General features: G+C 36.6%; 1 protein-coding gene across 3 annotated transcripts in view; it reads left to right on the forward strand.

Annotated features, from left to right (window-relative positions):
• Positions 1-5,270, forward strand: part of RPH3A (rabphilin 3A) — a 206,217-nt gene extending 200,947 nt beyond the window's left edge. For all 3 annotated transcript variants that reach the window (XM_075178499.1, XM_075178500.1, XM_075178501.1), the window contains one exon: positions 152-5,270. In XM_075178499.1, coding sequence (XP_075034600.1) covers positions 152-282 — 131 coding nt within the window. In that variant the 3' untranslated portion in view covers positions 283-5,270. The remainder of the gene's footprint in view (positions 1-151) is intronic.
• Positions 5,271-15,600: the final 10,330 nt, after the last annotated feature.

Raw genomic sequence — 15,600 nt, forward strand, 5'->3', positions numbered from 1 at the left:
GTCCACATATTAAGCAGATGTCTGAATGATTGCTTGCATTTTCATGAGTATTGGTGCAATACACAAAATGACTGCATCTTCTGTGTGTATTCTAGGTAACAAATATACTTTAAGAGTAAACTCAAAATTATTCATGGATATCTCTCTACAGGTGGTTGTCAGCTGGGCATCACTGCCAAAGGAGAGCGCTTGAAACACTGGTACGAGTGCCTGAAGAACAAAGATAAGAAGATTGAGCGCTGGCATGTGCTACAGAACGAAAACCACGTAGCAAGTGATTAAATGGCAGCTGCGGTGTTTTACAAACATTTACGCTCCGTACCAAGTCACTGTAAAATTTTTATGTCTTGTCTTCCAAAGCATTCACACTTTTAGCTATTAGCGATAGAACAAAAGAAAAAAAAAATAGTTGCTATTAGTATATCCTTTATGAAATAAACAAAACATTGCATTTATGTATGTCCTTGAGACAAATGCTGACAGAGATGGTATTTTAATCATACATGTGTTTGTTGTTCAGCCTTCCCTTTGCCAATTTCTACTTGTTTCTGCCCAATGCTTATGAAACACAATCTCTCAACAGAATACACCTTTATCTTCACTGCTGGAAAGCTATGAAGAATCATAAAACGTTCAACTTTATTTTTACAGAAACCTTTACTAAGGCACAATGTCTTTATATAAACGATTAATTCATGGTTAGAGCACTTCTTGCCTTGTTAGTAGAACCTGTTATTGCTGTTATCTAACTGGTACAGGTAGTCATTCCTGTTCCTTTCTGTGTATTTCATGAGGTTGATATTTCAGAGCACAAAACAGCACTATCAATTCTAATGAAAGTTCTACAGTTTTCATATTAATCACCTTGGTAAATATACTGTCAGATCAAAATGTTTACACATACGATTTGGACGCAAATACTATTGTTCTCTAATATTTAATGTGTTTTTCCACAACACTCTGTTTTTTTACGACATGTAACAGAACTCCACTTTGTTTTCCCAGACATTGGTTACAACAAGTTAAATTAGCTAAATTCACACTAGAACTTGTTGGTACACAGTAAGCACATATGGTTATTTTATTAATGTTCAACTTAAATTATTTATTGCATTACATATATATGCGACACAATATGCAGGCCAGTATAAGCTTGGCATTATATATTGTCAAAAACTATAAAGCAAGATTGGTTTTCTATATATAGCAAAATGTATATTTAGAGAAAATTGTGACTTAACAAGTTTACAACATGGGTGGCGTTTGTTCCTGCCCATTATTGAGCCCATTGTCATGTGAATTCTGTAGGCTCAATTTTTGGTCCTAGAGCCTAACTTTGTTTACATTATTTTTTATCCACAATCCGCTGCACATACAATAGTTTTATATACATTCTCCTAAGAATTAAGGAGGTGAAATGTGTACCTTGTTGGTTTTGAGAGGTCCGATAAGAAAACTCTTTCAGTAAAGACAAATATAAACAGTGGCAGATTTCTTAGCTACCTATGTTGCGGGTGAGATCAAAAGAGTTCAATTCAAAAGAAGAAAAGTCTAGGTTTAGTGATGAAAAGATGCTCTTGAGCTCCAACCACAGGGATGCTGGAGCTTCAAGCTACATTAATGCATTTTAAGCCACCAGAAAACCACAATGTCTGTTATAATGGCTTCTGCTTGGTGCTCTTGATCACAACCCCCTGTCACAGCATCACACAGTCCTGGTTTTTGGGCGTGGCTGTGAGATGAAACCACAGAGAATAATATAATTTTTTGAATATAGAATCTACTTTAATAATGAATCAATCTGTCCTGACTTCATGCAAAATGCCAGTTATACAAAAGAAAAGCTAGTTTTTATTTAGTTGGTCATAACATTGGATTAAATGTGTTTAAAGACAATTGGTTGAGCGATCTTCCACTGTTCCAATTTGTACCTATATCAACTCTACAAAAGATAGTTAAAAGTAACATTCTATTATTAGTATTATGAAACATGTTTATAGAGCAGTGCCGATGGAGTCTATACTGCTTCTCAGTAGCTACAGTACGGTAAGTTTGAGCTGTGTCTAATAGGACTAATTGTACCCTGTGAAGACACACACAGAATGCTGCAATTTCTGGTCTAAGCCGTGTTCAGCCAACCTGGCGTATCATAGATGCTGAGAAGTGCAGCTATGGAGTCCCTTTAAGGGAACATACTCTGTAACTTAACACATGACTCCCGGTAAAGACATGCGTAAGATCATGGAAGAATGCTGAACATTTTGTTGCACTTTTGGAATTAGAATTTGCTTGCAACAAATACACTGTATATTTTTTTTTTCAATAAGGAAAATTCACTGCTAGTGCATAGGATTGGCAAGTTATTTGTTTGAGCATATAATCTAATTTTGCTAATTTTAGTAAATAAACATATTCATAGCACATGAGAAAGTTTAAGATAAAGCAAGCAAAAGTAATAATGTATCACCATTTCAACTGTTAAATTAACATTAGAAAAAAATATAAGGAGAGCATTTTATTTACACAATTATTGAGTTCTATTAGGAGCTAAATAAAACACTGCTAACCATACAAATATATCATTCAAACATTTTGTACCTGTACATACTGGTAAATATTTAATACATGCATCATGAATAGTACTCTATGACCTGAAATATAGTTTGTATCACATATCATCACGCTGTATCATGGCAATGTCCTGTAATGGAGTGTTTTTGCCTGCTTTACTTTGGGAAAGCAGGATCTGTCCTGAACCATTGCGATATGTTTCTACAATGAGTTTTCTATAACATATATGTTTATACTACAGTGATAATATAGCCAGAAATATATGTGACAGCACACCCCTGTCTATGCTGAATATATAATGAGAGTCTACACAGGGGCAACAATGATCTTTTCTGCCTTTTATGGGTATTATTACACCGGTGACATGAAGTGTAACGCAGTTGCTGATATTTCACACAGCTCGTTGAGTTTAGTTTAATCCATGCATTTTGCCAATGTGATTGTATATGCCTCATCTCGTTAGCCACCGAGTGACATTTTATGAAAGCTGAGTAAATCTAACTGGATAATTGAGATTTCCAGTCACAGTTATGAGATTCTAATAACCACTTTTAATCCAGAGTTCTACTTTTTCCCTCAGTATTTCTTTACCCCGCATATAAATTACTCTGAAGAAGGTCAGTCGGTCCTGTCTGTCAGCAGGTTACTAGACTGACGTTAGATGGAAGCACTTTCATTTAATTTGAACTAAGTATTTTTGTCTTCAGAGACCCAGCACACGGATATTTCCGGTTCAGTAGACAGTACACCTCAACTTTATAATTTGTTGCATACACCCTAGTGAACGTCAGGATCCATTAACTCCTCCACAGAGGCTGGTATTTGCAGCATTAATGTTGTGATGCTTTATATGTGTATTATTTATATTACACCCTGCTATAACTGTGGTACAGCAATTATCTAGATATCTACTCACTCTTCCTGACTTTCAACTCGGCATGAAAACTTTACAGCCTTGATTTTTCTGGGAATTTTTCTACTCAAAATCCTGCTCACTCTCTGCTTTTGTTACCTGGAACCCTCTGCTTATAGGTAGTTACAGAAGCACAATGCTCAGTATAACTTCAGTGATCGAGCATTGGCAACTTGTGCATGTTTTTAACAGTTTACATACTATATGTAGATAGAGTGTGTGATTAATTTGCCGTAGGAAGTCATTTTTCTTCATTTCCCAAGGTATGACAAAGATCATCAGTATAATAATCTATTCTCTTTATCTATATGTTCTGAGAAGTACAATATGGTCATCTTTGTAAGGCTTAATAAGCAGGCCATCTGAAAGGAACTTCTGTCTGTTTTACTCTGGGACTTTTCTAAATTTTTTATCAACAGCAATGAGATTTGAACAAAGCCTGTAATGTGTCCTATGTAGTTTTAAGGTGCATTCTGTGGGATTCGTTTTCCATGCCAAAACCGTGTGGTTTTTCTAGAGCGATGTAAGGGTGTCGCATTATGTGCCATAGTGTATTTAACCCATTCAGCTGTAAACGGGAGACAAACTGATAGCAACCCTCTTAGAACTAGGGAGACTCAACCACCATTTATTAAATTAGTTATGTGTCTAGATTTGTAATGTTTGCTTGAGAGACTGTCTGAATTATGTGTTTGTTTTGTGGTTATACTAACTTGGTACCACCCAAATCTCGCACAATGTTAAAATAAAATACATGTCGATGTATGTAGTTTAAAGTGTTAAGATACTCTTATAGCAGCAGAAGAAATGTGAAAAAAATATATTAAAATAACTATGAACAACTAACTTTATTTTACATAAGAATACCTAAAGCTTTTGCTTATGTGGACTTCGGATATCTTCTCACTTTTGGGGGATTTTATGAAAACTAGAACATATTAAAACGGAGGCGTTGCCCATAGCACCCAATCAGATTCTTGCTACCATTTTTGTTATGCAGGTTAGAAGATGAAAGCAAACTTCTTATTGGTTGCTACACTATGGTTTTCCTGTGCACTAGTTTTAAAACAAATTCCCATGTGTGCTAAAGCCACTTCACACGTGGCTCAACAGATATAATATGACAATTGTAGCTGTGACATCACTAATTGAATAACGATTTTGCAATGAGGTTCACTTTGTAAAGCAATAGGCTTTTATAAAATCAAGTTACTTGTTCGTACAGATAGTTTGTGCTTGTTAGAGATTATATGGGACTGTATGGATAATGCTTCTGCTTTCCGTAGACAAAGAACAACCAGAGATTGACTTTGCATTATTCTGTAATTTACACTTCAATTGCCAGATTTGAACAGTCTGTCCAAGTCACATTGGCAGTGAAAAAGTTAAGGTTCTCTTATCACTCTTCTTCCTCCAGACAATCAGCATTACAAGCACAGTAACTGTATCTTGGTTATATGACTTGTTTACCACCCAAACTGTGGTTAGGATAATTTAGCCATCTTGTGCATTTATTCCCTTGATTTAATGCACCATCATCAGACACATCAGCTGAGCAGAACTTGCTTTCTCTGTAAATAACGCATGCACATACAGACTGAAATGGCGCAGAGACCTATATGCTGATGTTTGCATTTAAAATAGCATGATGTGAATTTAACAGAAACAATGTCAGATCTAAAGCTGATGTTACCAAGAATCTAGAATTAAACCCGTCTTCCTCTGCATGCAAATAACACAAATTGATCTCCTTATGTGATGTCTAATAAAGAAAACTCAAGAAAAACTTGTATTGTTTTTATTTACCTTGTTTGAGTAATTATATGTCAAATTAATACCAGACTGTTTAAATCTAACACTATTACCATAGTATACATATGCCTGTTTTCCCATTATAATCTACAATACATATAATTTAATGACAACTGAATTCAATAAAGTATTTGAACTTGGCTTGAAAGGGTATTAAATAGTTGCGCTTACTTGTATTTATGAGAACCTTTATCTTTACCACATATCACAGAAAAGTCAACCTGATCCATTCCCGATATTTATCTACTCCATAATACAATGCTGATTTTATCATGGGATTCATTAATAAAATTATATAAAACAAGCCTTTTAAATTAAATCAGCACAGATTTATTCAGGTAAGAGTTAGCAATAACTTTGGAAGCTGGCAAATATCAATTAAGTTACCATGAAGCAGCCCTGGAGCTGACATAAATAGAAATATGCATTGTTAAGCTGAGGTCAAACATGAAAGATCCACATGAGGCAGTTAATGCTGGATTGATTGAAACATTGGACAGATTGAATGTAGTAATTGATTACATAGGTCCGGGAATCCCTCCTATCTGGAGCTGGGTGGAGTAACAATCAGCACTAATTATACTCCAGGGGGTATATTTATTAAACTGCGGGTTTGCAAAAGTGAAAATGTTGCCTGTAGTAACCAATCAGATTCTAGTTATCATTTATGTAGTGCATTCTACAAAATGACAGCTAGAATCTGAATGGTTGCTATAGTCAACATAATCTTTTCAAACCCGTAGTTTTGTAAATATACCCCCAGGACTTATATTTTTCGCTCTGGAACTGTATTGTATATGCTCAAGTACTTAGACTAAAGAGCAACCGAAAGTTATGAGTATGCTTGTGGACTTGGACAACTTTATACAGAGCGAAAAAAAGAATGATTCATGTGGGGCACAAATATAGATGACATTAAAAATGAATACTTTATTATTTGCATTTAAAACTATTTTTATTGTTGACGTCCAGTTCATAAGCTTGTTGAGAAATATTAAAAACATAGTGTTTTCTTTTCACTTTACAACCCTGCAGACATTATGACAGTGTATACACATTTTACATGTCAACATTTGAACGTGTAGACATTATGTATGTCCACATTTTAACTGTGTATGACGTTATGACTGTCAACATTATAACAGTGTAGACATTATGACTGTTGACATTATGGTGTAGACATTTTGAATGTCAACATTATGAACGGAGCAATTTTGACTACATCCAATTCAGACCAGTATTGGCTCTGGTCACTTTTTCAAGGGCAACAAAGCAAAGTGCCATACTCATTACTGTTATGATTATCTATTTTTTTTTTCACTATCCCAGACAAGACAGGCTTCACTATGGCAATATGGTGCGGCCTTTGCTAGAGCCACAATTTTTGTGGCCACCGTTTAAGGGTCAAAAACCTGTATACACACTTAAAAAATTGGTCTACAACATTAACATGATCAATTATTTTATTATATTGTCGCTTGTCTGCTAAAACTCTTCTACTTCCATCTGACCATTTATTTCCATCATCACCTCTCTATATTTTCTCAGATCTCTGATTGATTAGTATGGTAACAAGTTTGCAAACTGCTGTGATTCCTAAATACAAAACAAAGATATATTGCTAGGCCAGAAATAATCTGTATAGTAGAAATTGTAAATGAAAATCTAACACACAATACTTTTGGTAGGATTTGTAATTGATTTAAGTAAACATGGTAGGGAGAAGGTTGACAGTATATATGTCATTATCACCATACATACTGAGCCAGTCCTCACTTGTTCTTGTCACAGCTCCTCCAGTCCAATGAAGGTACTTGTAATTTCTTGGCGGGTGTGAAAAACCAGTATTGGCTCCTGCTTTGGCCTTTAGGCAACCAGGGGGGAAATGATGTCACCCAATGTGTACTATGTGGTGCACACTCTCTACCGCACGTGTTTGAGAAGATTTCACACTGATAAACCACTGGAGAAAAATGACTTACAACAAAACAGTATAGTGCTATCTGTAAACATTATACTAAAATTATATATAAAGATGGATTAGATGTAATGCAGACAGCAAGATTAAACATGAAGTGCATTCAACTCAGGAAGTTCTGAGTTGCACCTCACCAGCATATTGAAACAGGTTTTAGTAGCCTCAACATGTTGCTGTAGTGTGAAGCATTAAACAGGGTGCAAATCTATTTTTGTATATTCTTAAATGCCTTATTAACCCTTGGCGGGAATGAGGGTGCACCAGGTGACTGCAAGCAATGTCATTTTTCAGGAAAGCAAGGCATATATTTATCTTCATAATTTGTAGCATCAATGTTTATATAGTGTGTAGTTGAGGGAATAGTAATAGGACTCATTTTCTTCTATTCTAGGAAACTGGCCATGACTCATCACACAAAATAGGGATCCTTGACTGTATAGATTTATATCCTCCATATTTATGGCTAGCCCAATACATATCCTTAGCAGAGAATCAGGCAAAAAATAATATATCAGTTTTCCTCCAGTTAGTTAGATCTACCCCGATCCAGAGCTATACCACTTAGAGCGATATAATCTTCATCTGTCCTGCAAAATAGAATCACTTATCTATTATGTGCTGCTCACTAAAGCAATGTGCATATTTGACACATATCTGCCTATGAGAGGTAGGCTACAAACACAAATACAACTTTGAACATGGCAATAAAATCAAGGTATAGTTGACATAGACCTACAAAGACAGATCTGGCCACTTGATCCAAGTGCCAATCTGCATAATCTATGTCAAATGTATCTAAATTGGTAATATGCAGCTGACTCCTGAAACTGGCACCTAGTTGGCTGTCAGAATCTGCTCTTGCACTTTGACTTGACTCAGATCTAGCATCTATTTCTTCAGATTATGATTGTTCATTTGTTGTGGGCTCACCTGGACAGCACACAGGTGCATAGTCAATACAATGCAAAATTTCTCATGCAGTTGCCTTGCAAACTATTAGAGTAAAGAGCAGCCCACAGCAAGTTTTCATTACTCTGCAGAAGCATTGCCCAGCTATCAACCCAGCCTTGCCAAGCTGGTTAATACATTCAATTGTGGGTCACTAACCTTGATATGGGCCATTGACTAGTCATTCAAAACATCGTCTGTGGCTTCAAATCTACATAAGCATAACAGAAACTTAGAATAAATCAGAAAAGATCTTGCTCTCAAAATTATTCATTATTTATTAGAAATATATTTTATTTTTACTATTAGCAGGGGCTACAAAAAAACACTGCTCTAATAATACCTAGCCAGCACCAAGGCTAACAGTCCTATTAATAGGTTCTTTACTGCCAAGATTGTTGGTACCTCTTATCCTCTACTTCATCAGTATATTATTCTGGCAGTACAAGGGAACACTGAGTTTGGGTGCATGCTAGTGTCTGCTTTTAAAAAACCTCATTTGGTTTTCAAAGAAGAAAAGGAATCTTCAGGTCCATCCCTACAAACAGACTGGTTAAATTCTTCCAAAATATCCCACTTAAAATGGTCATCAATATGTTTACTGGAGATACCAATATGGGCTGGATGACTACATAATTTGTCTCCTAATCAGTTAATTTTCATTTAAGGTGAGTAAAGGAGTCATTTTTTTTCCTTACCTGGGATGCTGCATTTATTCCTGTGTTTGGTTGTCCAGATATATAGAATCTTTGTGGTCTCTGTCAGTTGTAAGCTGAGTTGGGGCAAACAGATCAAAAGTACTTATGTGTCATATACACTGCCCTACATACTGAATTTTGTACATGTATTAATGGCATACAGTAAACAGTGCTTAACTTAAAATCTACTAATTGGCAGAGTTACTTTTATAGGGTAGAGCATCTATATTTAATTCACACATTCTACAAATCAAAGGGTCAGAATATTAATCTCACAATTTAAGATTGTTATGATAGTGTACTGTACCTTGTTTTAAAAAGTCCCACAAATGATCACACCTATATATACAAGTCATATTTATAAAATATACCATTTACATTCATTTTGTTTATAATTAAAGACTAAACTAAAACATATCCATGGCATCAAATTATGTCACACTTCCCAATAAGGAAACGGGCCAAAAGTTTTGAGAATTACACAAATATTATTTTTCACAAAGTCTGCTCCTCGGTTTTTATGATGGCAATTTACATATACTCCAGAATGTGATGAAGAGTGATCAGATGAATTGCAATTAATTTTAAGCTCGCTCTTTGCCATGACAATGAACTTTATCCCAAAAACAACATTCCCACTACATTTCAGCCCTGCCAGAAAAGGACCAGTTGACATCAGGTCAGTGATTCTTTCATTAACACAGCTGAGAGTGTTGACGAGGACAAGGCTGGAGATCACTCTGTCATGCTGAAAGAGTTAGAATAACAGACTGGAAGCTTTAAAAGGAGGGTGGTGCCTGAAATCATTGTTCTTCCTCTGTTTACCATGGTTATCTGCAAGTAAACATGTGCAGTCATCATTGCTTTGCACAAAAAGGGCTTTACAGACAAGGATATTGCTGCTAGTAAGATTGCACCTAAATCAACCGTTTTATGGATCATCAAGAATTCAAGGAGAGAGGTTCAATAGTTGTGAAGAAGGCTTCAGGGTGCCCAAGAACATCCAGCATGTGCCAGGACGTAAAGTTGATTCAGCTGTGGGATTGGGGCACCACCAGTGCATAGCCTGCTCAGGAATGGCAACAGGCAGGTGTGCGTGCATCTGCACGCACAGTGAGGCAATGACTTTTAGAGGATGGCCTGGTGTCATGAAGGGCAGCAAAGAAGCCACTTCTCTCCAGGAAAAACATCAGGGACAGACTCATATTCTGCAAAAGGTACAGGAATTGGACTGCTGAGGACTGGGGTAAAGTCATTTTCTCTGATGAATCCCCTTTCAGATTGTTTGAGGCATCTGGAAAAACGCTTGTCCGGAGAAGGAAAGGTGAGCGCTACATCAGTCCTGTGTCATGCCAACAGGAAAGCATCCTGAGACCATTCATGTGTCTCAGACAAGGGAGTAAGCTCACTCACAATTTTGCCTAAGAACACTGCCATGAATAAAGAATGGTACCAAAACATCCTCCAAGAGCAACTTCCCCCAACATTCCAAGAACAGTTTGGTGATGAACAATGCCTTTCCAAGCATGATGGAGCACCTTGCCATAAGGCAAAAGTGATAACTAAGTGGCTTGGGCATCAAAACATCAAATTTTTGGGTCCATGGCCAGGAAACTCCCCAGATCTTAATCCCTTTGAGAACTTGTTGTCAATCCTCAAGAGCCGGGTGGACAAACAAAAACTTACAAAATCTGACAAACTCCAAGCATTGATTAGACAAGAATGGGCGGCCATCAGTCAGTATTTGGCCCAGAAGTTGATGGACAGCATGCCAGGGCGAATTGCAGAGGTCTTCAACACTGCAAATATTGACTCTTTGCATAAACTTAATGTAATTGTCAATAAAAGCCTTTGACACTAATGAAATGTTTCCATTGCAACATCTGACAAAAAGGTCTAAAAACAATAAAGCAACAAACTTTGTGAAAACCAATACTTGTGTCATTCTCAAACCTTTTGGCCGTGACTGTAGTCATGTTACCAAATAAAATATATTTAAATTTAATGTAGTGAGTGAGTACAAAATAATATGCTCTTGCATCTTCTTATCCATGGGTGATGCAGTACAAATATAGTTTTTTGCTTTCATCTGTAGTCTGGCAGTGAAAGTGTTACTTCCAACAGCAATGAAAATAAATTAAAGAAATGAGATGCTGTCACTAGGCTATACTTGCCTGTGTCCTTGATTAATCTGATAGTTTATGATTGCAACAAAGTTAACGTCTCTGTCACCTCGAATCCTTTGGCTTAAAATATGTCAAGCACCATCTGTTATGTCAACTAAAACTGCAGGACATCCATATGCAGAAACAGTAAGCTATTTGCATTTTCATTATGACAGGCCCTCAGTGCACACTGCAGTTCTGCTGAAATTGTGGCATATAGAATGTATGCTAGATCTTTGGGAAAAAAGTGTTTGTTTTTTTTTTTTCTTTTACACTGCTGCGTTAGTGATTGTAAACCTGTAACCAAATAATCATTGTATTAGCTTACTGTGCATCAGGGGCAGGCTGGTCTGCGGACCAGGGGTACATCTGCAAGCCAGGCCGGTCCCATAGTTGGCTAACTTGGGCTGGGTCACTGGACCACCTGCATTGTTTTCCTTGAAAATGTTCCTTATAGGCTGCTAAGTCTTGCACCCCGGGCTAAAATTTGCCAGCCCTCCCGTATATTATTTTTAAATGTAGCAAATGGCACATGAGTTACAGATATTTCAATGTTCTCTAACATGTGTCAACAATAAAAATGTTTGGTTGACTCTTAAATGAATATATGTGTTTTAATGCTATGAAAACTGAAGAACAGAACAGTACAGAATAAAATTAATAACATCACTTCCTCTTCCTACTCATCATTTCCCGTTATAAACCATGTGGTACTTGGTATTATATAAGAATTCATTTTTGCAACACTTGTACTGAAGGAAGTTCAACTTCATGGACATGTTTGGACCAACAATATTCCTGCAATAACTATAGCTAATTCAACTTTGCTTTCTACCACTAAGTTCTAATTTTGTAGTGATAACCCTTCTTGTTTGAGCCTTAAAATAATATTGTGGCCCTGTCAGTACAGTTACAGGGGCGAACGGAGGATTGTCGGGGGGGGGGTTTCCCCCCCGACCCAAAAAAACCCCCACCCCCCGCGAGAGCTGCTGCGCATGCGCAGCAGCTCCGTTTCTTAAGCGCTGTCCTATACAGCAGCTGCGGCGCTGTCTAAGAAGCGTCCGCGGCGGTGCTGTATACACTACAGCACCGCCGCGGACGCGTCTTTGACAGCGCCGCGGCTGCTGTATAGGACAGTGCAGCTATAGCGGCCACTTAGTTAGCGCAGGGGGGGGTTTCTGGAGACTCAGAAACCCCCCCTGCTTGCGCCACTGAGTTAGCAGATAGCTGCACACACACACAGACTGGGGACATTTGAAGGCTAGATTTACAGACATGCTTGAAAGTGATTCAACTGATTTAAAACAGTCTATCCTTAGCTATTGCTTCAACTCTGGTGCCAAACAGGTTGAGATGCAGGGGCCAATATTTTTGCTATTGCTGGTGATTTAGCTACTTTGACACTAGTCACGAAGGATATGTGCACTGTAATTTTAATTAATACTCCAAATATAATACGCTATTTGCATATTTATGTTGAAAAAAAAAAGTTTTAAAACATGCAATGTGAAAAGAATGCTCTGGCATGAGTTCACAACTGATGGAGAAATTCTCCTTTAAACAGCAAATCATTACTAATTATAAGAAAAAAATACCTAAAATAATTGGAAGATAAAGACCTACTGATCTTTTTTATATTTAAATAATGGCCTCTTCATAGAATAAACTTATGTTTAGCATGTTTAAATTTCTTTTTTGTTGTTTGCTCAACTACATTTATTAGAAGTTTGTTCCAGGCTACTCTCCCAGAAAATCGAGATACAAAATTCTGCATCTTTTAATGAGAGGATTTGGACAGATCTGGGTGTTTCTTGTTGGATGCTGGCTTTGTGCCCAATTATATAGCCATTTGGTGGGACGCTAATATTTAAAACATATTAAAAGAGTGGAGAAAGCAAAATTATGGGCACTTCAAGACCGCAGAGCATTTTCCTCCCCACAAAGGGACTTGTTTTTCCCTGTCCTCAGAGATGGTGCCTTGACCTATAGTTTTTAGGCAATGCCTTTTCCATGTACACTCTATACAGGAAAACACATTCCTAGGCGTATTTGGACCAATATAATAAAAAATTGACAAATGTGTCACATGTACAGTAATAAAGACATTCTCACTCACTGTCATGATTAATTTAGGACATAAATGAGGATAAATCAAACAGTATTTTAGGAGAAAACTTTGAAGGTTGATATTAATGAAGAACGTGATCCTAAAGTGTTAGTAGGATGTTGAAGTAGCGCTTCAACTGCTACCATATGCATTTCCAGAAGGACGTGCAAAAACAAAATTATTACACAGAGCAGTTTTGTGGGAACAGCTCCAAAAACTGGAATGAATGTGCGCTGTGGATATATGGTCCTTATGAGTAAGGGGGACAATTAGGCACATTAGTGCAAATAGAAATGTATTTCACCTCTTTATATTTTGCAGTTAGTAAATTATTCTCCATGTTCTCTTGCACTGTAAGTCTTCTTTGGATTTTCTCTAATGCTATTAATATCATGCTGGAGGATAATCAAATAATCAAGAACATTTCTGTAAGACATTGGAAAGGTTTATTATTGTTCTTTAGAACTTCAAGAAAACATACAGGAAAGGAAAATGAGAAATAAGCAGCAGGTAGTTGCAAAGCTAAAGGGGAAGATTATAAGGTTACACTAGATAAGAGTTCAGCTACATTGTGCCTAACCTTTAGAGCACATATCTTCACTTGCATCTCCTGCTGTACAAATACTCATCTATAATATAAATGTCTAGTGGCGTGTGTTAGTCTGTCTGTGTGTGTGTGGAAAAAATAAAACCAAGCTGCAGCGCCACCTGCTGGGCGGAGTTATACACTGACCTACTAAATTCTTAGTGTGTGGGGGGAAAAAATTCAGAAAGGGCTGAAATTTGGTATACTAAGATGTTTTTAATTTGTTAATTTAATTTGTTAATTGTTAAAAGTGTTTATAAAGATTTTAAAAAAATATATATATATTTCTTGATGGAGAAGTGACAGTTGGAAGTGGTTGGTGGTTGCCGGGGGGTGACAGTGGGGAGTGGTTGAGGCCTGGGCTATGGCCCAAATGCATGACAAGAACCTTTTTAACACCTTAAGTAGCTTGATTTGACTAGAATGCATGAGTATCATGCACGGGTTAACTTGTATGATATAATCATCACAGGCTTCTTCTCAGATCTTGCTCTACCACTGCCTCAAACATTCTTCACATAACTTTACAAATAAATATTAGGAGATATTTAGTGGCGTGCAATGACCTTCAATAATTCGGATCACCTTAAATATCCATTAAAAAGTGCAACAGAGGAATACAAAACATGTTATCTGAAATAAATCATTGTTTTAAATTAAAACACATTTTACAGTGTTAATAAAAAAAATATTACAGATAAACACACAAGTCACCTTTAACTGAGTGATACTTGTTATTATTTTTCAACATGATTGCAATCAAAAGCAAGGAAATAATAAACAGTAATCAAACAGTGCAGCAATACTGTTATTTGTGGTACTTATTTCTAACTATCTGCAAACAGTTTTTACAATGTGCCATTAGAGGGCAATGTCTACAAGGAAATGTAGTTTTCCTCTTAAAAAAATAAAATAATATTGGTGTTTCATTCTTTCACATTATGAAAAGTACAATAGCTTCTTTAGAGTGTACCAGCAAGCCCCTAAAATGAACAAGTGAATTAATGTAACAGCGGTATCCAGGTTATGTAAATAACTTTGGTGCATATGAATGTTCTGTAACTAGATCTTCTGGCTGAATGTATTGTACAATGCCTGCTCCCACCTCAATACAGGAGATGGAGCTCTCAGCATAGTGCATTTAGCTGTAGTTTTTGTGTGGCTATGATAGACCATGGTCATTAGACTGTAAGTTCTATTGGTAATATAATTAATGGTCTTGCAGGTACATTTATATACACAAAGTTTTACAGTATTATACTAATTAAACTTTTAGATATTTCCTTCTGTAACTACACATACATTAAACTTTTATTAAATTCTATTTATCTGACAAACAGTATTTCAGAGGCTATTTGGTAGCAATGCATATTTACCCATGTAGGTCTTTAAACATTATTATGACTAAAAATATGCTTAATGTAGTTAAGCGTCTGTCATTTATTTTTATTTTTTAATCTCATCAATACTAGGTACTACTATACCCAGTTATAATGTAGTCTTTCAACGTTTTTGTTTTGTTCTGCCTTTTAAAATTAAAACAAGCATTTCTATTGTAGACACAGCAAAAGTGCAAACTCTTACAAGCAAGTTTCAAATAAGTGGCTTCCATTAAATATATTAGGACAACATGGTTACTCTAAAGCAGGCCTGGCTCTCCAGGTGTTGTGAAACTACAAGTCCCAGCATGCCATGCCAGCTAACATCGTACTGTTTGCTGTCAAAGCATGCTTGGGCTTGTAGTTTCACAACACTTGGAGAGCCACAGGTTGGCCAGGCCTGGTCTAAGATTAAGTTTTTAAGACCCAGCATTAGCTGATTT

The sequence above is a fragment of the Mixophyes fleayi genome, chromosome 1, assembly GCF_038048845.1.
Source record: "Mixophyes fleayi isolate aMixFle1 chromosome 1, aMixFle1.hap1, whole genome shotgun sequence".
NCBI classification, from domain to species: Eukaryota; Metazoa; Chordata; class Amphibia; order Anura; family Limnodynastidae; genus Mixophyes; species Mixophyes fleayi.